This window comes from Amyelois transitella, chromosome 19 (assembly GCF_032362555.1).
Source record: "Amyelois transitella isolate CPQ chromosome 19, ilAmyTran1.1, whole genome shotgun sequence".
NCBI lineage: Eukaryota > Metazoa > Arthropoda > Insecta > Lepidoptera > Pyralidae > Amyelois > Amyelois transitella.
Window position 1 is genome coordinate 2,701,988 of NC_083522.1, and position 24,536 is coordinate 2,726,523.

The window sequence follows — 24,536 nt, forward strand, 5'->3', positions numbered from 1 at the left end:
AAATCGCCTCAGCATAGCAAGCAAATGAAATGATCTTGTATTACAACGACATATTGTTAATTAACTACAATAAATTGGTTAAAAATACATTGACATAAAATATTATCAAAATTATTTTGGTCCACCCAAACTCGTAAAGCAAACTGCAAACCCAACCCACATTACATTAGCCAACATTTCGAAACCAATTTTCAAAACACAAAAAATCAAAATGTCAATCGCCTTCCTTCAATCAGCTGTCGATTTTTTATTGAAAATATAATGTATTTTTTTTGTGTTGTTATTTACAAATACAATGTGCGTTGTTAAATGAAAGTGTGGTGTTCATTATTCGGTTAAAATTTCTGTCATCGTGGTGTTAGCATTGGGCAGCGGTTTGTGCGTCGGGCGATGGTGGGTTCGGAGTGGAAGTGAGAGCACGGGAGGGTCTGGAGCTGGGGCGCAGGCATGCAGCGGTATGGCTGGCGAGGCTGCGGGCACGTCGCGCGGCCTCCGAGTCTACAAGATCGTGGTGCTCGGCGACGGCGGGGTGGGCAAGTCGGCGGTCACTCTGCAGTTTGTGAGCCACAGCTTCTTGGACTACCATGACCCTACTATAGGTACCGACCGATTTTTAACCTTTGTCTCTGATAATCTCCCTTCAATCACTAAATTTTATCTTCTTACATGACCCTTGAAGCAGCCATCAATCAACTTTTACTATACCTGTTGAGGAGTATTCCTTTACAGTTGCCTTGTTATTAGAAAATTTAAAAGTAACATCATAGTTTTTTAGTTGCTTTACATATTTCTTATCATGTTAATAAATTTTAATTGGGTTATGAACTTTCTTAGGAATGAAAGAAAAATTTATAACATTTACTCTTAAATTTCCAGAAGATTCATACCAACAACAAGCAGTAATAGATGGAGAGCCTGCCCTTTTAGATATTTTGGATACTGCTGGCCAGGTAAAATAATTAAAAATATATGTAATGAGTAAATATATATTACAAATTGTTAAATTAGCCTAGGTACCCAAATTCTAATCAAACAATTTGTTAATGTTTATTGGGGTTGTAATTATCCAGTTTATTTTATCCTTATCATATCTTATTTTATCCTTATCCCTACATATTCCTAACTAGGTACCAACTTCAAAGTTGAGATCTTGAGAGAGTTGACAGCAACCAAAGCATATAATTGATTTAAATATCTGTGTGAATTGGTCAGTCCTGTTGTCTCTAAGGAACATTATATGTAGTTTGTTATTCTTATCTTTGTACCTATATTGTTATTTTAAATGCAAATATCTGTGTGTTTGCCTGTTATGTTTTCACAGCTTAACTGTTGGAATAATTTATTACATTTTTTTAAATTATTGGTAATTTCCACAGGAGTAAGGAAAAAGCAATTTCTTATAAGACAAAATGATACAAACTCTAATATGTCCACCAGGTGGAATTCACAGCAATGAGGGAACAATACATGCGGTGCGGCGAAGGTTTCGTTTTGTGTTACTCGGTGACGGACCGGCGCTCGTTCCGCGCCGCGTCGGAGTACCGCCGACTTCTAGCGCAGGCCCGGCCTTCGGAGAGACTGCCTTTGGTGTTGGTGGGGAACAAGCTGGATCTCGCACCTAGGTGTAGACAAGTGAGTGTTCTTAACAATATGTCATAATATTTGGGGTGCTTCCTGTTATGCAAAGTGCTTCCTGCTATGAGAAGGGCTTAAATGTGTTTAGTTCTGACTGCGTTATAAAGCAGACTTGGAGTTTGTCTTAAATCCAAGAGTAAGTGAGTTAGGTAAATGCATAAAGTGACTGTTACTTGACATCGGAAGAATTTTGTTGACTGTGCATACAAAAGTTCGTTCACATATCTAGGCCGAGCAAAGATTGTTAAAAAGACTAGTAATGCAGGGCCATGTGGATTGGAAAAGATGTAGAGGGCGATTACCTACCCGATGGACCAACCTTCATTCACGTAGGTTTGCATCACGGAATGCTTTCGGAATGTAGAAAATCTGTATTAATGAAAAGATGTAGCTAGTAAAAAACTTGTTAGTACTCCCAACTTTGTACGCCATCGAAGCGACTACGACCACAAACACTCTATAAAGAGTATGCGACTAGAGAGAGTAAATGTCCCACTATTTTTCATTAGTAGGTAATAATATTGAATCAATGATATCTCTCTGCAGGTGACCACAGAAGAAGGTAAAGCGTTGGCGACGCAGTTGGGTTGCCCTTTCTTCGAGACTTCGGCCGCCTTGAGGCATTTTGTCGACGATGCATTCCACGCCCTCGTGCGGGAGATACGCCGGTTGGAACGACAGAGACAGGTATATAGCTCCTAACTTTGATACCTACAGTCAAGATTAGCGAAATATTATTGAATCATGGGCCTGATAATAAGTACCGGCCATGGTAATAAGTACCCAAAAAAAGTCTCGAGCTTACTTTGGGGTAAGGTCAATGAGAAAGCTCAAAGAGATTAACTTAGAGATTTTTTCAAAACCCTTAATATTTTAACATTGCCCTCACAATACATTTTCGATAACATTATGCATGTTAGGAAAAACTTAGACGCTTTCAAAAAAGTAGGTGAATGTACTAGTAGATCACTGCGGAACAATTACAAGTTGTCGATCCCAGCGCATCGGCTGGCTAAGGTAGGGAAATCATATGATTAATTGTATAAGATTTTATAATAAATTACCAAAAAGTGTTCTTGAAATGAATGATAGAAAATTCAAAAAGTACATTAAAGATGAGCTTTGTAGGAAAGCCTATTACAGCACGGATGATTATATTAATGATAAACATGTGTGGCCCGAGCTGGACATAATGGCCTCTTAAATGCTTGTGTATTTTTGACATGATCTTGACATAATTTGTACAGTATGTACATATTTTATTTTATATTTATTTTATTTGACGAAATATTCGTATTGACATAATCAGTTCTACATTCATACATGTTTTTTAATGTAGACAATGTTATATTAATGATAAACATGTGTGGCCCGAGCTTGACATAATGGCCTCTTAAATGCTTGTGCATTTTTGACATGGTGTTGACATAATTTGTACAGTGTGTACATATTTTATTTTATCTTTATTTATTTGACGAAATATCGAATTCGTATTGAAATAACTAGTTCTACATTCATTCATGTTTTTTAATGTAGACAATGTGTATTCGTCCATGATTTAGATTTAAGAGATCTATATTTGTACATTGACGTCCGATGAAAATGCTGCAGTGTAGTTTGTTCCGCCGCTTCTTCTACACATGCGCTTTGGAAGCGGTAGTAGTTACAATTAGATTTAAGTGATGTGACGTCAATAAGTGATACCTTGTATCCAATTTTGAAAATATATCTATTCTATTCTAAGCTCAATCTGTGTAATTTGTCCTTAATTTAATTTCTTTTATATTTAGTTGCTCCGACTTTTCCAAGAGGCGGCAGTACAAGCTAAATATTTTCACTTGACAAAATGTAATTTCAAATGAAGATGTTTGGTTTATTCTTCTTTTTAAATGATGAGAGCTTTTAATAAAACGTAAACACTACTATGTATATTCGCATAGTAAACTATCGCAGGCGATAGTGCTCTACTGCCTCATTAATCTCATAACCAGGAGCCCATTAATTTACATATATTATTTAATGACTGTGAATTTAATTTTCAATCAAAAACTGTTCATCACGCAGTCATCGCTAATGGGCACGGGCATCTCGACGGGCGGCGGCCGTCGTCGCTGGCGGCGCCTGCGCAGCATCTTCGCGCTCGTGTTCCGCCGCCGCAGGAGACACCACGACCAGTGAAACGCTTGATATTGCCGCAAGCTCTTGATAGAAAATATCAAATTATATCGGACCTTAACCTGACCTGGTATATTTGTATCGAGAATTTTCCTTAATATTTCATACTTTGCGCCAAGAATTGCGCGCTAATAATTTCCTATCTTTTATGGTCCCGTGTACCTTAAGAATTTTTCCTGAGAATGTAATAAAATCAGCTTTGAAAATCTATAATAATAGAGATGATGCTGATCTTTTGTTCCCTTAGCGATTCGACATGGCGGATTATATTCCTTTGAACTAGTATATTGGCAAATTAAGCTTCAGTGGCATTCAAATTTGCTGGGTTTCTGAAAGCAATGTAAATTAATGAGCCAGTCGAAATGGGCGAGATATTTCTGCATTTTATGTCAAGAAAATTGAAAAAAACTTATGGCAATTTTTCAACGAAAGGGTTTAAGCAGTAATATTAGAACATATATTTGGTGTAGTTGAAAGTAAATTAATATAGGTCAAGTGATCAGCTCACAAGGGAAACTATGTTTAAAATAGAGTGAGAATTAACTGCGCTATGGGAGGGTTGGACCAATAAAAACAGTTATATAACATTCACCATTCAAATAATATGTTAAAGCGTTTATTCCTTCGTCGTTGAAAGAATGGTAAGAGAATTTAAATGCAATGATAGGCAAAATTTATATGATTATAAAGCATTATGTCTCATAGAAATGTTGATGAAACGAAATATAACACATAATTGTGTATTTTTTAGCTAATTAATTTTCAGTAACTTATCGAACTTTATTCAGGGGTCCAACCCTAATTCTACCTAAGTAGACAGGTACGTCCTTACCTTCCTCTACCTCATTGTTGTAATGTAAATGTTTCTACCAATTCTACCATTTTGCCACCCTGTTGGCAACATTGATAAGTATTGCCATGGTAAAAAAATATTTTTTTTTAAAACTCCTCTATATTATCGGTCCTCTAGATCCCTTGTATGTCGTTAAGATTCTTTTTTAAATTACAGTATTTTTAGTTAGAATTAGCATATATTTTGTAACTATGATAGAAGTACTTGGCCTATAGAGTCTTGCCTTCCAATATTATATTGAATGTTGTTTTGTTTTGCGTAATTTAAATGTTTATACGTCAAAGCCTGTTTGCACTATCTATATCTGAACATTATAAGGTTGGAGTTTTGATTATGATTTGAATTTTTATGAAAACTCGTCAGCCTAGGGTGCATTTAACCTAATTTTTCATCAGGAAGCCCTAAGTCCGATCAAGCTCATTCCATTAACAGTCGCCTTATATCATATTCAACCTGTTTTCATTCATCCTTCTAACATGTCCGAACTATCTTACCCCTTTTCCGTTCCTATCACTATAAGAACTCCAGATCACAACATTCCCTTATCACGCTGTTGGTTATCCCGTCATTACTCTTTAGCGCTCTCATTCCCCATTGAAAAAACTTGGTGAAAACGCGTAAATGTGTAGGCTTTTTTTTTCTAAAACCGTTAAGGAACCTTTTTAATTTTTTATGTATTTTTCCTTATATGTATTATTTTATTGTTATTTGTTTTGTATGCTAATACTCCATAGGGTTAGATAAGTTCCTTTAAAATCATACATCTAACGTTAATCCCGATTACAACCTCATCACTCTGGAGAGGAGCCTGCTGCACCTTTTCCTTTAAAATCATTGTTATAGGTAAAATATTATAATATTTGGTGCAAATTGGCATTTGATGATGTTTTGATGTAGTCGTATGTGTAATTTACATGACCCCATAGTTTAACGTGAAAGCCTAAATATAGAATAGGCCTCAATGTAGACACAGAGTAGAAAACCACAGAGGCAAAGCTTTAGTTGATTGCAGTTTGATAAATACAAGTGTCAATCATTTTATTTGACGCCATCTTATGGAGTTAATCCTATTATCTATTTAGGAAATAAATAGCTAAAGAACATATTTCATTGCATCAAATAAAAAAAAAAATAGTACGTTTATTATTTTAAATCGCAATTCTGTATTTTACTTATATGTACTTTGCATACTTTCGCTAGTATATCTGAAATAAAGTTTTCGCATCGCAATCCTACCCGGCTTTGTCTCTGCAGGAATCTCTCCTGTGACTTAGAAGAAAGTCTTCCACAATGTGGTACCCGATAAAGCAATAAATAGAAGTAATTATGTGTTGATCCATTGGTTTGTTTAGATGTTTAGCTTATACAGAGATATATTAGCGTATTAGAGGACCTAGTAGCAGATATTTGATATGCGACAAGGAATGATGGCATATGAGAGAATACTTTGAAAATAATTCGATTTAAAAATAGAATAATATTCATTTAAGTAAATGCCTGGCTATTAGGGTGAACTCCTAATTCACACATGTTTACTTGCTCTGAGATCCTCACAGCTCCATTAAATCGACTCTATTTGAAATAACAGTTACATTTTTTATTTTGCTATACGCTCTGACTTTATACGTACATTTTCTGGCGATTTCTCTCTTAATCATCATTTTGAGTCGTATTAGTGTTTGTTCACTTGTCTATTTTTTTAATAAGCGCTTGTTCACACCGCAAAGAGACTTCAAACTGTTGCGTTGCATCACATTTCCGGTGTGAACGACGTCCAAAGGTATAATTGTCAAACAAGCGAATAAACACCATAAAAAGGCCATAAAGTTGAATAACCAAAGTATATTTTTCGATTAAGTTACCAGTGTGATCGAGTTTCAATCGACCATGTTATATAAGAATTTTAATTGGTAGTACAATTTATGTAATTTAAGTGATGTATTGAGCTCTAAATTTTCGCGTATTATATCAACCTGACTCTGACATGTACAACTTAGTAATGTGACAAAGTGAACAAAAAATTTGTAATCGTCTTCTGTAGCTATTGACCAGTATTCACCAGTGATGCAATCTCAAACTAAGCTAAAGTAAATGTTAGGCATACCTAGTCCGCTAAAAATGAAAACCTTTATATGACCTTGGCACTTTAACTACCTCTTTTCCGATCCTGTTCGAAGGACCATTTGTTGCAGTTGTATAATAAAAAAAAACATTGGTATATTGCAAGATCTTTTAATGGACGTATTCAATATCGTCATTTTTCCCACATACAGTTTGGAGTATTTCATAGATCGGTTGATGTGGTACACGAAAATTATATGCATGTGTATCAGTAACAAAAATCAGCAATAAGTATATAAAGTATATTTATATTGTAATATCGATGTACGTATTGTATTCGTCGAGGTGTCGGTTGGATGTTGTATCGTAATAATAGTTTGATACGCACAAATTTTAGTCTAGTCGATACTGTGAATGTATGTATGTGTATTTGCGTCTCAAGAACGAATATTCAATAACTTTCTATGTGGTTCGCACAAATTAGCAATAATATAGAATCGAGAAATGATATTTTGGCTGTTGCTCCTGGTAAATATGTGATGTCACGTGATCCAAACGGCGTTAAAATGAATGAAAATGGCGCGCGATACATAAAAATGGCGGCAAGTAGTTCAAATTAACGTTTACCAGTCTGTAATATTGTACAGGTAAATACATAATCCGAACACAGGTTAACATATAATTATGAACAGTATTGATTAAAACAGACTATAAAGTTATTATAATATAAAATTTGTCGTGTATTTTAAAAGTTTAGATATTATATAATTATAGTTAAGTGAAAGATTGAATACTCGTTCCTAGCGCAATAAGTTTCACTGGATGTTGTTTAGACATGATTTATATTCATAGGTATGAAAACCGATAAAGGCTTTCGAAAAAAATCAATCTATATAAAAAAAAACGCGTCGTTAATCAACATTCATTGAAACAAAACAGTGTCAAAGTAGGGTATTTATGGTTTAAACTATTTGTAAGTAACTTGAGCTTTGCATAAGGCGTTTGACGCCCTAATTCGGCCCTGGGAATGGGCGGCGAAGGTTAACCTTAAATTAATCGTTGTAAAGTTCAATATTACAACGTCATTTTTAGTTAATGATATTAAGACCTAAGTTTCACAGTTGCTTTTCTTTTTAGTTCAGTAAAATTATATCACAAAATTTCATCAATTGATAAATATTTCAGATAATAATTAACGTATGTATATAACTGTCACCAAGTTTGTTGTTTATGTAATTCAGTAATACATAAATCTACTATAGCTGTCTGATTTCTTTATTATAATTCTTACTAACTTATCTATTTTATTGCTTTTGATATAAACTACCTGGTTGAAGAAAATAATATTAGATCCAAACCGCTAGGTTTTAATTCTAGTCATTATTATTTGGTTTAGTATATGAAGATTTTGGCCTAACTTTATGCTTATGATTTGCTCGGCTGATTAGAAACGATGTTTCGCTCGGCATTGCCCCGTAGTATTTTCGTGAAGTATTTTTATATTTAAATGTACTATCATTCATTTAAAAAAAACATTTAAAATCACGTCTATCCGTATACTTACGTATTTCCAATAAATTCAATTTTACCTTGTTTTGTATCTATTAAAACGTTATGTTCCCATCCAAGAGTTCAAATTTTAGGCTCGTATGGTATATTGTTAATGTTGTTTGTAGAATTAGCGTCATTGGAGCCAATCCTCGTAGTGATTAGTAGGGCCATGTATGAACTTTGATGAGGCGTATGTCTTTTTCTCTCACTCTTTCTCTCTCTGGTTCTTATAGAGAGAGAGAGGCATACCCCTTTTTAAAGTTTGTGATAAGTCACCAGAAATAAAGTATTTGTACTCGTGGACGTCACGTGATTATATTTTTATTGGTTCACGTCAGAACACCATTTAGAATTGCTTTGAGAGTGTAATTTAAAATGAATTATTACTTTTAATTGTATTTACTAATTGTTTAAAGATTTAAGTAAAACGATGTTTGGGAGTTATTCTAAAAGAAATAAAAATGCATGCATTAATAATTCTGAAAAAAAAACTCTTATTCTAAGGCAGTGTAATGAATAATAGAAAGATTCTTTCTACCTTAATTTTTTTTTTCAATTTTAACGGGTTAAATGTATTAACTCCCATACCTTTTATATTTTTATTTTTTACAGTTGGTCTTGCTATGAGAATATTAGATTATTTTATAATATCATTTTGTGCCGAAGCCAAAGTATTTGAGGTTATGTGGCTAGGTTATAGGATAACAGATAGGTGCACTTTTGATAACACTCGCTAGGACATTGATTCCATAATTAGGCAGGTTGTGTAAGAAGCCCTATTTCTTATAAACCTACTTCCCCTCATTATAGAATTAGCATTTTAGCGATAGTTTGGAAATAGCACCTATCACTTGATATGTAATAGCTGCGTGCGTGTACGCATACCTAGGTACCTAGATGTTCAATACCCGTAGTTATTACGAATTTGACGCTTACAAACCTATATGTATTTAAATTTTAATGTTTAATTAATATATTCCATAGATTAGAGAGAGTTTATTAAGAGGATATATTATTGCCCTTAGTAGGTGATTTGAACAATAATAGTAAGTGTTTTACGTACAAAATTGTATATGTTGATAATTGTTGCAATTTTGTTTATTGGTCCATATTATATTTAAAAGAATATGTACCTATTTTGTTATGTGTAATAATTTATAACACCAAATAGTACCTTTCATGTTTGTAAAATTTATATTTTATGCGAAAATTGTAAGCAGTGTGTAGACGTTTTGTTGAATAAATGTAATGTTTCGAAATTATTTCTTTCTTTTATACAATACACATTCTTCATTGAGAACAAAATAAATAATAAACAGAATAAATATAGAGTTTAGATGTTAATTAAACTTTAAATTAAATCATGTAAAAACATGTATGAGAACGTTTCTATAATACAAACTTTGTCGTTTAATTGGTCAGGAAATCATGTTAAATTGCAAAGTCCAATAAATTTTAAATCATGGCCTCGCGGCGGCTTGGCCCAAATGAAACGTGTTTGTTATTCCGATTTGTACGAAGGATATTATCCATAGAAATCAGAATAATAAACTATACTTTTCATGGGTATATCACCTTTGCAATGTAGTGATGATATAACTAACTTATGATGTGGCCGGAAACTTTCCTAACTTCCTTGTACATCGGTCGCAATAGGCAATTAATGTCGGCGACACGTTCTGTTGCGGACATAATAGTTGGCCATAAAGCTGAGAGGCGGCATTTGGCAGCGATTTAATTCCTCATCAAATTGCTCGGTTTATGGATTTCATGCTTCGCAGATAGTATGTGGCACATATATATTGTTTAGTACATATGTTTATTTCCTATTCTTAAGTACCGGGAACCACACGGCGAATGTATGTAGTATGTTGACGTTGGTTATATTAATAGTTTTTCATACATCATACATAGTTTCGTTGCTGGTCTTGTTCCTTTCTCGTAGTATGCAGATATTTTTGGCTCTGTCTACCACGTAAGGGGAAAAAACGTGAGGTGTTTATGTGTAAAATTATTTCAGTTCCCGTGAGAATCCCTGAAAATCCTCTCTTTTAGTGATCGCCATTTACTAGGGACATGCCTAAATACCAAATTTCTCTGAGAAAAATTGGATACTTTTTATGGCAGTCAGTTATTTTGTAAGAGATTTCTATATATTTATATTGATATGTAGCCTACATAATATAGATACGTTGTACCTACATGCACATGCCATACTTTTCATTCACCCTTTTCAGTGTATTCGTAAGAATATATTAATAAATAAGAATCCTCTCCGACTAAAGTCCTTTGTAAATAATTAAATACCTACCTTAACTTACGTTAGATTCCGGCAAACAAATTAATAAGAAACTGGGATATCGTGGAAATGTCGAGTGGCGTAGGATATTGTAACGAAGAATGAAAGGGAATTTTGATTGCTTTTGTCTCCACGTTGTTTTGTTGGTAAGGGTTTATTTCGACGAACGTGTTGTGACCACATAAAGTGTAAGTGCCTGTATGAGAAGCGAGGGAAAGATAACCATGCTGAAACAAGTTCGTATTCATAACACTTTCTGTCCTTTCAAGTGACATATTTCCATACTATTAATTAAGTTATAATACAACTAGTTTTATTTACTTAGGGTCTCTAAAAATAAAGTACCTACTAAAACCTTTGAGTCGACCTTTAAATAGTTTGTAATCAGAATTTTATAAAAACAACAAAATTAGCATCTGAAACAGCAAGCGGAGCGATTAGGTATGTAAGTACTTACAGTATTTACTTTTATTACCACTCGCCTATTTGGCAGCTAAAAGCTTGTATAAATAAGGATCTCAAAATCGATATCGCAGATTCGGTAGCACGTTAATTTTGCGATGCTGCTTCATGAAGGGTTAATGGGGGTTTGTGGGTGAAGGCAGACCTGTTGCGCCCACCCCCACGCTGTACCTACCTACCCCGGTCTCCTTTTCCCCCGAATCCTGATTTGAACAGGGTTCAGTGTCAACTGGACGCTCACGCGGGAAGCTTGTCGCTGGAGAAGCGATTTTTTCGCGCCATTTTCTCGAGTTTCGCATTTTCTTATTGTATTTTGAATTTTGATTTTTTCGTGATTTTGAACGAGAAACTAAACTTAAAAAAAAAAACACAATTTAAATTATTTTTAGGGTAAAATCTCTGCAAAAAAAAAACACACACATACTATATCGTGCATGTTTAGCCGATTATTCATTAAATATATTCTTGAGTAATTATTTTGTTATTTAAAAGATTGCATTAACAGCATTTCAATAAAAAATATGAAATTAATCACTACTAAAACATAAGAACACGTTACGTACCTACCTCCAAAATCAGTATAAACGTAATCAAAAATGTTGTTAAAAGTACTGTTTCTGCTGTTCATTCCTGTGCTATCATCTACCGAAATGTCCCCTAAAAAGGTTTATAAAGTGGGGGTCCTGATGGCATCCCGGTTGGACTCGCCCTTCGACCTGGAGCGGTGTGGTCCAGCAGTGGACTTAGCTCTGGATAAAGTCAATGAGAAGTTCTTGGCTCATCATGGCGTGGAACTGCAGAAAGTACAGGGCAGGTAAGTAATAATAAATGTATTGTTATTTTATATACAAACAGTTGTTTACAAATAACACATTAATTACTTTGCCATAGTTAAATTAATAGTAATAGAAAAAAATATCCACACTTCCATATAATAAATTATTATCGCGAAAGTCTATCTGTAACGTCATGATTAAACATGGATCGTTTTTTTACCAAATTTAGAGAGAAGTTGTCAACAAGTCTCAAGTTCATATATTGCTACATTTGTTAGCGGGAAAATCACGGGTAACAAGTAAATAAATCATCCCATTTAGTTTTTAACGTTCATTACGTTGAGGGTCGTGACCTCCATATATTATGCGCTATTTAATTAATAGCAGAGAATGCCCAACTAATGGTGGTAAAAGTTCATAACTTATATTAAGCTTAATTGGCATGTATTAAACTTTTAAAGGCTAAAAAGTTTAGGGCGGCTTAATAAAACAAGTTTGTCGATTAATTTAATCCAAATGCATTAAGTTATTTAATAAATGCGAAATCAGTTAAAAATCATCAAAACCAGTCTAGTAGTTTTTAGTATATTTGTAACAAACATAAGTATATTGATTAGATACTGAGTGATACCTTGTATCCTATGTTGAAAATTTACAAATTGCAATTGTCTAACACGATACTTGCACTGTTCGTCATTCAAACATTATGATACAAAATACGTACACACATTCAAACATACATATAGTCACGTCTTTATCCCTTGCGGGATAGACAGAACCAAAAGTCTTGGAAAGACTGAAACATTATAATATTATTACTTAAATTAAAATGAAAAGTCAAAGTTTTCAGACGATAAATTTGCCTCATTTTTCGTGTTTTTACGTAAATTTCTGACTGCTTGCTCATTATTATGCGGGCCAGGTATCACTTTTACTACTCTAGTGAACCGAATACATATTCCCCGGTGGTTGTATGGACATATGAGCTTAATATTGCGTTCTGTGGTTACGATACTACATAAAATTTCCCGAAGGTGGTGTTTCATAGTAAATAATAGAATATTGGATAAGATCTGTAGTTCTATACGATTTCAATATACAAAAAAATGAGCAAAGGCATCGGGCAAAAAAGGTAACTACATTAAATCGGAATAAAAATAATTTTCTCATATAGTTAAAACTTAACCAGTTATACTTAAAGACTTACTGGTATTATACAATATATTAAAGAAGAGCCACAGACCCTGGAATCGCTTGCGATTATTCATGACTTTCTTTTATTTATTAATTTATTTAAACTTTATGCACGTAAAATGTACAACAGGTGGACGTGGAATGCCTTGTGGCATTAACCACAAGGCATGCTCCGCCATTCGAACTTTTGATCCAAAATGAGATGGAGATAGAGTAAGTACAATTTGCCTATCAATGTTCGTGATGTCGTCAATGAAGTTCTTGAAGAAGGAACCTTTCATGCTCGAGTCCAACTCGCACTTGGCCGGTTTTTTATTATTTTATGGTTTGTCTTCTGCTAGTATAACCAATTATAAGTGTGTCTAAGGACATATATCAAATCAGAAACCCACGAACTCCTATCAAAATATATATAAGTCGCTGTATCGTAATAGTGTGTGGCATTTAGGAGTTACGTTATAACCCAGACAGGTTTATTATTAGAATTAATGTTACCTTTTCGTTTGAAATATAATTTATTCAGTTACAATTTCTTAGTTTAATTAATTTAACACATTACAAGTGGACGCTCAAACGTTGAGAAAAAAAACTGATAAAACGTTGACATCCATTGACGGCCTCTGTGGCTCAGCGGTAGTACGCTTGTCTGTGACACCGGAGGTCCCGGGTTCGAATCCCGGTCAGGGCATGATGAGAAAAGAACTTTTTCTGATTGGCCAGGGTCTTGGATGTTTATCTATATAAGTATTTATTATAAAATATAGTATCGTTGAGTTAGTATCTCGTAACACAAGTTTCGAACTTACTTCGAGGCTAACTCAATCAGTGTAATTTGTCCCGTATTTATTTATTTAATATATATTTATTTATCCATAGAGAGGAGACTGTATAGACTATGGAACGCAAGCTCAGTCTATGATGCAAATGCTTGAATTTAGTCAATGCTTTTCTCATATCTCTCTCTTTTTCCATAGCTACCCGTCCTGCTCTGGTGCCATTGCGCCTGGTCTCGCAGCGGACATGCACTTCAAGGATGACGTCATCGCGTTCGTGGGCCCCGCCTGCGCATTCGCATTGGAGCCCGTGGCCCGGCTAGCTGCCTACTGGAACACGCCCATCATTACTGGCATGGGAGACCAGGTCAGAATGTTATCAGTACTCTGATGACGTCATCACGTAACTCCTGTCTTCTAATTAGAATCCGTGGCCAATCTAGCTGTAAACTGGACTTACTCCTCGTCTTACCTCCGCAATCCAACCCATATATATAACCCTATTGACGGCCTCTGTGGCGCAGCGGTAGTACGCTTGTCTGTGACACCGGATATCCCGGGTTCGAATCCTGGCCAGGGCTTGATGAGAAAAAAACTTTTTTGATTGGCCTGAGTCTTGGATGTTTATCTATATGAGTATTTATTATAAAATATAGTATCGTTGAGTTAGTATCTCGTAACACAAGTCTTGAACTTACTTCGTGGCTAACTCAATCAGTGTATTCTGCCCGTATATATTTATTTGTTATATTTATTTATTTATATAAACCCTGGAGACCTAACTCATATTGGCTCGTGGCAAACTGCTCTAAATGAACTTATTCCCGTAGTTGCCTTTTACGATATCCATGGGAAAGAGATGGAGTGGTCCTACTTTTAAAGTACCCAGAATCACATAGAACGAGAACGTTTCTGTGTGTGTAGACCTTAGTTCACTAGCGCTTGAAATTGAAGTCTTGCCACTGAACTTTCTGGCTGGGAACGTTGGCGAATTCGTGACTTGAACACTAAGTGACCTGACGAAATATCTTTAGGTGCCAAGTCCGTGACGCTTTGAACAAAACAAATATGAGCTGGAAAACAAAATTTTATTAAGGGACAAAGACTTTAAAACGTGTTTGTATTTTGAATTTGTATTCATCAAACGTGTTCTAAATTAACATTTTCATTCACTAATTGCTCTCACAGTTAGGAAAAAATCGTGAGAAAATCTTCACATCGGCAACTGAATGTGTAACCATGATTCTCTGCGTTCGGTTCCCCTGCAAAGCTTGTGGAGGTCAGATGGGAGTTGCTTCGTGTAAAATTCTGACTCACCCAATTTAGGGTCGCGTCCTCCGGAATCCTCTCCTGGGAAGTGAGAATGCAACCAGAACTAACGCCAGGGGGATGATGAATATGTTTCTCATTTCAATATAATTCTCTTCTTATGATGCCGTCATATTACGAAGGTTAAAGATCATCTAGGCTACCTGCACTCTCGAGGTAGCTTTTCGCAGCGAGGATCATATATACATACATATGGTCACGTCTATATCCCTTGTTGGGTAGACAGAGCCATCGCCTAAAAAAGAATCCCAAGTTTGTAAGCCTATCCCTTAGTCGCCTTTTACGACATCTATGGGAAAGAGATGGCGTGGTCCTATTCTTTTTTGAATTGGTACAGGGAACTACACGGATCATATAACATGTCATTTTTGCCTTTTTGAGGCGTCCTAGCGAAGAAAGGTCAGGTCAAGATTACCCGAAACCGACGAGCTTACAAGAAGAGAGTAATTAATGATGTGGATTAAACGAAAAAAGTGATGATAAAACAAGGATCGTGGCAAATGAAAAGATGTAGTCTCTGCCTACCCCTACGGGAATGAGGCGTTATTTTATGTATGCTATGTATGAAGCGAAAGTAGTGTGCAGGGATCGTGATAAGTGGAACGATGCAGTCTCTGCCTACCGCTACGGGAAAGAGGCGTACCTGTATGTATATATGCAAGCATGTATGAAACGAAAGAAGTGTCCAGGAATCGTGGTGAGTTGGAAGATTCAAGATGTAGTTTCTGCCTACTCAATGAGGATGTGGATGTGGAATGGAGGATGATGGGAATGAGGAGTGATTTTATGTATATGTCCTTTTCATTCGATATTTTGTCACTGAAAATGGAATGTATAATAAGTCTACAATATTATTTGTGTGAAAACAAGCTCACAACTTTACCTTGTAATATCTTTTTGTTACAACATGATAAAGTAAACAAACTCTGGGGTTTGTGTAATTATTGCGCACGAACGGACAAATGGAAATGTATGGTGAATTAATAATTTGGGAAATTTACATAATAAAAGGCATATGTTCAGTAGAATTCTTTTTAAAATCCACGGGCAAGTCAAAACTTATCTGCTTGTAAGCATTGTAAAAATTAAAGATATAATGCTGTTAGCATAAGACCTGTTGTGTCAAGCAGATTTTTTTATAAATAAATAAGTTAAAAATAAATGTATAAACATAACTATGTGCGGTGTGGTTCCCGGCGCCAAAAGAAAAAAGTATAGCACCACCACGCCATCTCTTTATCATGGATGTCGTAAAAGGCAACTAAGGAATAGGCTTATAAACTTAGGTCACACTTTTAGGCGATGGTCTAACAACCTGTCACTATTTGGATCTAATTCTATCATTGAGCCAAACAGCTAATCGTAGCCTTTCAGTCATTTTAAGACTGTCGACTCTGTCTACTCCGAAAGTGATAAAGACGATATTATATGTATGTATGTAACTATATTTCGCCCGCGACTCTGCCCGCGTGACAAATACCGTACATCCTTTTCTGTTCTCCACAGTATATGGATGCAAAATTTCACAATTCAATTTTCAAAAGTTAAGTGATTTTGCCTGGAAAAAATTTACAGACAAACACACTTTTACATTTTTAATATGGATCGCAGCACTTTCTCTACAATTTGTAGCACTCGTAGCATTTTTGTAGCCGTAGCTCTTTCATTCACTCTTATTATATAGTAGCCTTTCGTTGCTTTCATCGTTGTATTTGCATTACTTTTTAGTATTATGTAGCTTCCTTCATCCGCGCATATTATCCTAACAAGTTCAATTATTACCATCGCTGAATTTGTACAACAAGCGCACTTCGTAGTTCCACCCCCGGTTTATTCATTTATTTATTTATAACTAGCTGACCCGCGCAACTTCGTTTGCGTGTATCCCGCTACTTTGACAAATACAGTCAACGCACCAACACATATTGGATACTAATTTTCAATTCACAATAACTTCTCTTTCCCTTAACCGCGTTTAAAATATTAAAATGTTTTTTGGTTTCTGTGACTCTTCTTTGATCGCCCCCCCCCCCTATCAGTTTTTGGAAAAAATATTTAAGTAATGTACAGATTTTTTTTTTGTCTTATATGATTAGTAGATCAAAGTCGTAGTACCTACTTTTTAATAGGGACGCTGCCCCCGCCGCCGCGGCCGGCCCGTACCGTGCCGCAATACTAATATCGTGATATCTCCTAAACTATATGTCTAAATAACACACTGTAAACTGCAAAAATAATCTAAATTAAATGCTCGTGATGATGAACTTACTTATTTTGATAAGGATATATGTATTATTGGTTATATCACCAGTTAAACATCACCCAACGAATTAAATGTTTTTTTAATACAGAAAAGTAGTTTTTGTGACTTAAATAAAAAAGCTGGATATATGTCATCGCGGACTTTTTTGTAGAACTAATAAAGACCAATGTTTTTGCTATACATTGTTCTTACTTGTATCCAACGGTATAAGCGGCGCACGCACAAATGCAATCTTCAATTAGATTTTTTTTCTGACTTCTTGGACATAAATCGCTATAACTCAGCTAATATAGTTTCAATGTATTTCAATTATATATAAAAACCTGTCGGAGAAAATACTCTTTCTATTAGTGAAAACCGCATCAAAATCCGTTGCGTAGTTTTAAAGTTTTATGCATACGAAGGGACTACAGACAAAATGGGCGACTTTGTTTTATACTATGTAGTGATTTATTGTAACATTTACAATTTGTAAAGTACAATAGGCGGACTTATTTATTGTAGTAGCCCCTGTACTACAAGTCGTAGCACCACGTAGCATTTCGTAGCTCTCTCTACTTCGCTACGCCTCTACCCGCGCTTATTATCGTAGCACCTGTACTGGAAGTCGTAGCATCTCGTAGCAGTCTGTTGCATTTCGTAGCTCCCTCCGCCCGCGCTCATTATTATCGTAGCACCTGTACTTCAACTCGTAGCGCCTCGTAGCATTTCGTAGCCCCTTCATTCGTTTATTATTCCCCTCATGTACGTGCGCTGCTTGCTCATACAATTTGTACTTCATTAATGCGATCCATATCTCTTGAACGTGGATTGACTAACCTGGATTTAGCTAGTCTAGACCAATACTGGAGTACTATATGGTGTAACTAGAACCATCTGCGAACATTTTTCCATTCCGTGTATTCCTATTCCCGCGGGTATTTCGGGAAAACTTCTCTTCGTGCACTTAAACCTACATGCCAAAAGTTCTCGCCATTGAAGAAAAGGAACATAACATCTTTTTCCCATGAATTTCGTGATAGGTGACTAAAGTATAGACAAATAAACTTGAGATACTTCTTGTAGGCGATTGCCTGTCAATTTTTAAATCTCTATTCCATCATAAAGTCATGCAGCTGAACGTGGCCTTTCGGTACTTTCAAGACTGTTAACATTGCCTACCCCGCAAGGGATTATGTAGACTCAGCGGTCTTGGCATTGCGTTGTCTCTCAATAAGTCACTAAGTAACGGAAATAGTTTTATATACATTAACACATAAACATAAAAGATAGATAAATTCCTACTTACCTCCATACGTCTGTTTTGGTATTAATAATAAATGAAATAGCGTACACGTTTCTTGTAACAGATAGCGAGCGATGTAATTAGTTATTTACCACAGACGAGCGTCTCGTGAGGGCGCGATCTACGGCACAAAGGTTTTGCTAGACACGAGTAACACTATACAAGTAAATTGACAATGACAATTTGACGGCTTCTGTGGCGCAGCGGTAATACGCTTGTCTGTGACATCGGAGGTCCCGGGCTCGAATCCCGGCCAGGGCATGATGAGAAAAGAACTTTTTCCGATTGGCCTGGGTCTTGGATGTTTATCTATATTAAGTATTTATTATAAAATTTAGTATTGTTGAGTTAGTATCTCGTAACGTCTCAAAGAACTTACTTCGAGGCTAACTCAATCAGTGTAGATTGTAATATAAAAATAAAATGCCACCAAAACATCCTGTAAAAAAACCAAGTCTCGCAGCTCAGTCTTTCTACCGTAAAAAATTGTGAGATCCATGTAATACCAAGTCGGTTAATCTATTTAGTCTCTACTTAAAGGACCTTTTGTCTTAAGTTGTAACATAAGTTATTATCACGAAGATTGTGCTAGACACGAGTAACACTATACAAGTAAATTGACAATCAAAGGATGGGGTTGGCTTATAAACTTGGGATTCTTCTTTTAAACGATGAGCTAGCAATCTGTCATTATTTGAATTTCAATTCTATCTTAAAGCCAAATAACTGAACGTGTCCACCCCGTAAGGACATTTGCGTTATTATATGTATTAATGTAAAATCCCTTTATTAACGCGATTCAATTAATGAATAGATTTAACTTCCACTATTATTCCACTATTATTATTAGTTTCCAAAATGAGCAAACGAAATACCCTCTCATAATTTAATTAACCATTTATATCGTGTCTGATTTGATCAAAAACATCTGTTCTCAAATTATTCAAAGCATTTATTGAAACGAATAGAAATTATCAACAACAGAAATTGTTTCTACCAAAAAATAATCTTAGCATTATCACGTAATTAATATTTTAATTATAACTTTACTGACTCGGCTCTAATTAACGTTTAGATTTATGTACTTTGTAATAAAAACTATTAGAGTTTAATGTTTACTTAGACTAACGGATGAAAGCGGTCCAGTTTGAGGTTTTGGAAAATTAAGGGATTTTCGACACAAAAATTTAGTTTTAGGAATGCGAAAACACATTTTGCAGAGATACATTAAATACAATTGTTGTAGATCTAAGATACAATTTGTATATATCAAATGGTGCAATGAACGAAACCGTTTATAAATAAATAATTTTTTTTTTGATTTTTTTGATCTGCAAATTTAGTTACCCCGTGATAAAAAAAGTACTGGTCGCCGAAATGTGAGTAAACCACCTATCAGATGAACGAACTATCTGGTCAAGATTGCTGGAAGGAGGTGGATGAGAAAAGCACAAAACCGTGGAGAATGGCGCGCATTACTAGAGGCCTACATCCAGCAGTGGATGAATATGGGCTGAAGAAGAAGAAGAAGAAGAAAAGAAATTGATTCGTACTTTTCACATTTGACTGTTTAAATCAGAGTAACAAGAAGTAATTCTAACTAACCACGCAAGAACACAAACTCGTATGCAAGGGACGAAACGGTTTATAAAATAAATACATACATAGTATGTATGTAAGGAATATCCTTGCGGGGTAGACAGTGCCAACAACCTTGAAAAACTGACAGGCCACGATTAGCTGTTTGGCTTAATGATAGAATTGAGATTAAAGTAGTGACAGCTAGCTATTAATTACTAGCCCATCGCCTCAATAAAGAATCACATAAAAAAGCCTAAAAATTAAAATAAATAAATTTATGTAATTTTTTCACCTTTGCACAATAAGTTACTCAGTTAAAATAGTGATTCTACATACGTACATACATATGGTCACGTCTATATCCCTTGCGGGGTACACAGAGCTAACAGTCTTGAAAAGACTGAATGGCCACGTCCAGCTATTTGGCTTAATGATAGAATTGAGATTCAAATAGTGACAGGTTGCTAGCCCATCGCCTAAAAAAGAATCCCAAGTTTGTAAGCCATCCCTTAGTCGCCTTTTACGACATCCATGTGAAAGAGATGAAGTGGTCCTATTATTTTTTTGTGTTGGTGCCGGGAACCACACGGTTGTAGTGATTCTAACTTATCACAAATCGTCGGGGATAGTTCAAATCCGCGTATCTAGCATTGGATAATTCCGCGTATATGACAAATGTAGCCATTTTAAGTTTTCGCGAGCAATTCACGCAAAATCTTGATAGGCTGCCACCGACTTGAAACGAATTCATTTCGAACAATCGGAAGCCTGAAATCGCCAAATAACAACACTGCGTATCTTTCGCGAGCAAGTGTCAACACCGCGTATGTGATTTGGTGACACCGGCACCGAGTTTGTTGTTTAATACATACATATAGTCACGTCTATATCCCTTGCGGGGTAGACAGTTTTGCAATAAAACTGTGTATTTACTTAAAAATTATCATTGCCAACATCAGGTTAGTGTAAATGTAATGTTTTTTTTCGTATATTTTAAATTATCAATTTCTAAACTTTTAAATCTCATATTTCTAAACTTTCCAATAGACTTAGCTCTGCAGCTTTTGCTGTTAGGGATTGACAGATGTAGCTACAGCTAGGCTTGTTTATTTCAGCTATTTTCATAGCTTGTTATCTTATGGTTTACTTTTATGGGGTAGCGCGGCTGATATACAAACTATTTTTTTAATTCAGAAAAGGGCCGTTCGCGCAATTTACCCACCGCATTAATATATCGCGAAATTTTAAGACTAAGAGACTCGTTAAGACATCTCTTTAAGAAAATAAACATACTTACAGTAGCGTCTCAGTACATTTTTGATCTTATAATGTACTAGCTTTCCGCCCGCGGCTTCGCCCACGTGTAATTCGGTTATATATAGCGTTTTTTAATGATCTCGACAGGGCTTTTTCTTCCACAGGCTGAAATCTTGTTACAACTGGAATTAAATATAGCCTGTGTTACTCAGGGATGATGTAGCTTTCTAATGGGGAATGTTTGAAATCGATCTGTTTAAGTATTTGCGTCTGATAGTCATCATCCCATGTGAATGAGCTGATGATGGAAGGTACAACTCCTCAACGGTTAGGAGTTGAAAGAAAATTCTTACGAAGTTATACGTACATGTGAGGCTATTAGGTTGACCTGTTAATAAAAAGTACCTAAATCTCATTTACGTTAAGAATTTAGGTGAAAATGGATGCGGACAAATTTCGTCTCTTCACTTGTTTCCTTTTAGCTGTTTGTATGGGTAGTGTTAACACAAAATAGGGATTTAAAGGCGTGATGTTATTAATGTTATGCATGTATGTACATAATTATGTATGTTAAAGAGACGACTGAAAGTTGTCATATAAAGTCTTTTTTTTTAAGGATGGGAAATCATCAAATGACCTCTCCCGCTCTGGGTGGAACGGAAGGGAGTGTCAGACTTTTACTGACTAAAACCCACCTCGTTCCTTCAGTTGCCCTTTGCGTTCCGGGGCCACGGTATCTCGGTAGAACTTTCCCGCAGCCCCGGCTCAGTTTATCCCGTTTCCCCCCCTTGGGGGTTGACATTTCAAAAATCCCTTCTTAGTGCTCACTTATGTTACTAAAGGAACCTCTGTTCAAAATCTCAGACTCCTATACCGAGCGGTTTCGGCTGTGCGTTAATAAATCAGTCACCCAATCGCACCCCCTAAATCACGATTGGAGGGTAGTTTGAAAAAACTTATAATGTCAAACATATTTACTTGCCTATGTACGTGTTCATGCCAAGTTTCAAGTTTATAAACCCAAGGAATAAGATTTTTCATAGAAACGTTTTTACCCCTTTTCCCCCCCTTGGGGGTTGAATTTCCAAAAATCCTTTCTTAGTGCTCCCCTACATATCCCAAGGAACCTACATTCCAAATTTCAGCTGTCTACGACCAGTAGTTTCGACTGTGCGTTGTCTGTCAGTCAGTCACTCAGTAACGGAAGAGTTTTATATATATAGAAGATGTTAGGAAAAATACCTCTTTTTTTCAAAAAGTTAGTGCCACAACTGATAGAAATTTACGTAATAAACATAGTCATGCCGTATCATAGGCTTAGCAAAGTCGGTAAATCATTTATGGGGAACTGTATACGATTTTATAATAGGATGCCGGAGTCTGTTCTTGATATGCCCAACCGAAAATTCAAAGAGTATGTAAAGAAAGTACTCTGTAAGAAGGCTGATGATTACCTTAATGATAAAAACATCTGGCTTGAGCTTGGTACAAGAACCTCGTAATGAATTGTAGTTTGATTTGAACTTAAATCAAAATTCAGTACACCCTGTACATAAATCTTTTTAAAATTGGCAATCCATAAAATATATATATATATTTTAATAATAATAAAATCTCATATAAATATATTAATCTGAACACTGTATTCTCTCGTCCACATTCTATTCTAAGTTTAATTGATATTGTGAAGTTGACGTTGTTGAAGAAAATGCTGCAGTGAAATACCCAATTCGAACCTGCCTCTTATTTATTAATAGTAATCTATAACTGTTTACACCTTATAAATGAACTAGCGACCCACCCCGGCTTCGCACGGGTGCAAAATTATAAATGTTATTATACTTAAAAACCTTCCTCTTGAATCACTCTACCTGTGACAAAAAACCGCATCAAAATCCGTTGCGTAATTTTGAAGATTTAAGCATACAGACAAACAGACTAAAATAGCGACATTGTTTTATACTATGTAGTGACAATTTGGTTAGTCTTTTTTTGTTAGAAATTATATATTTTTGTTTAGTTACTTTGTTGATTTTTATAATTTGATTTTAATTATTACCTACATTTGTGACATTTATGTTACATTTATCTAACATTTATTAATTTTATCTAACTTTTATAACAGGCAAAGATTTTTCAATAATTTTGTACAGTTTTATTTTCTACATTGAATAATATTTTTTATTTATTTATTTATTTAAACTTCATTGCACAAAATACAAATGTATAGCACAATTGGCGGACTTAATGCTAGAAGCATTATCTACCAGTCAACCATTGGGTCTTACAGAGAACTTAATGTGGGGTATTTTTGTTAAAATAATGATATTTGTTTCATATCAAAACCGCGTATTGTCCCCATCAGTTCCATTGTTATAAGTTTATGGTCAAAGCAAATCCGCGTAATTGTCGTAGGGCCTTAATTATTTACTTAAATTGATATATTTTCTAGCAAGAGATAGAACACATTACTAATTACTTTTTGTGTAAAAATGAGCTTTAAATTAATTGAATTAATAAAGTTATTAAGTTTTAACCTTCCCCTGTAAAACTGGATCTATTGCAGATACGCACCTTTTACCTATGGTAGATTCGCGGATTTGCACTATCCCCGACGAAATGTGATGCAAAGTGATCTCATTATGTCATTTAACTGTTTAAATCAAAGTAATAAGAAGTGATGCTAACTAACCACGCAAAAACAATTACGTCGTCGTCAAAGGAATAGTTGTTTGTACTTAGAACTGATTGAATGTGCTTCAGGTACAATTATGTCGTTTACCTAATGAATGGTAGTTGGGTAATTATTTTTAATCATCATTAACTTCAGAACGTGCCCGATTTTATATAGGTACGATCTGTTAAAAATTTTGTCCACTTGCCTTGTTTGGTCTGTGTATTGATATCTCAGTCAGTCAGATATATTAATATTATAGTACCTGGGCGACCTCTTTTTTTCTTTTTGTTTGTGTGGAATGGAAACCTATTCAGTTTAATCGTCGAAATATGCTGTAAAATTTTTCTTAACTTATAATAATTAAA

General features: G+C 35.2%; 2 protein-coding genes across 2 annotated transcripts in view; both read left to right on the plus strand.

The window, feature by feature from the left end:
- Nucleotides 1-160: 160 nt before the first annotated feature.
- LOC106137271 (GTP-binding protein Rit2) lies at nucleotides 161-9,499 on the plus strand. The gene is made up of 5 exons (XM_013338076.2): nucleotides 161-599; nucleotides 877-950; nucleotides 1,438-1,632; nucleotides 2,182-2,322; nucleotides 3,700-9,499. Exons 1-5 carry the CDS (start codon nucleotides 458-460, stop codon nucleotides 3,811-3,813), a joined length of 666 nt encoding a protein of 221 aa, XP_013193530.1. The 5' UTR covers nucleotides 161-457; the 3' UTR covers nucleotides 3,814-9,499.
- Nucleotides 9,500-11,686: 2,187 nt separating this feature from the next.
- The window catches only part of LOC106137231 (atrial natriuretic peptide receptor 1), a 70,216-nt gene continuing 57,366 nt past the window's right edge, over nucleotides 11,687-24,536 (plus strand). Inside the window, exons 1-2 of the mRNA XM_060949733.1 lie at nucleotides 11,687-11,850; nucleotides 13,981-14,146. Of these exons, the coding sequence (XP_060805716.1) occupies nucleotides 11,687-11,850; nucleotides 13,981-14,146 (330 nt within the window). The remainder of the gene's footprint in view (nucleotides 11,851-13,980; nucleotides 14,147-24,536) is intronic.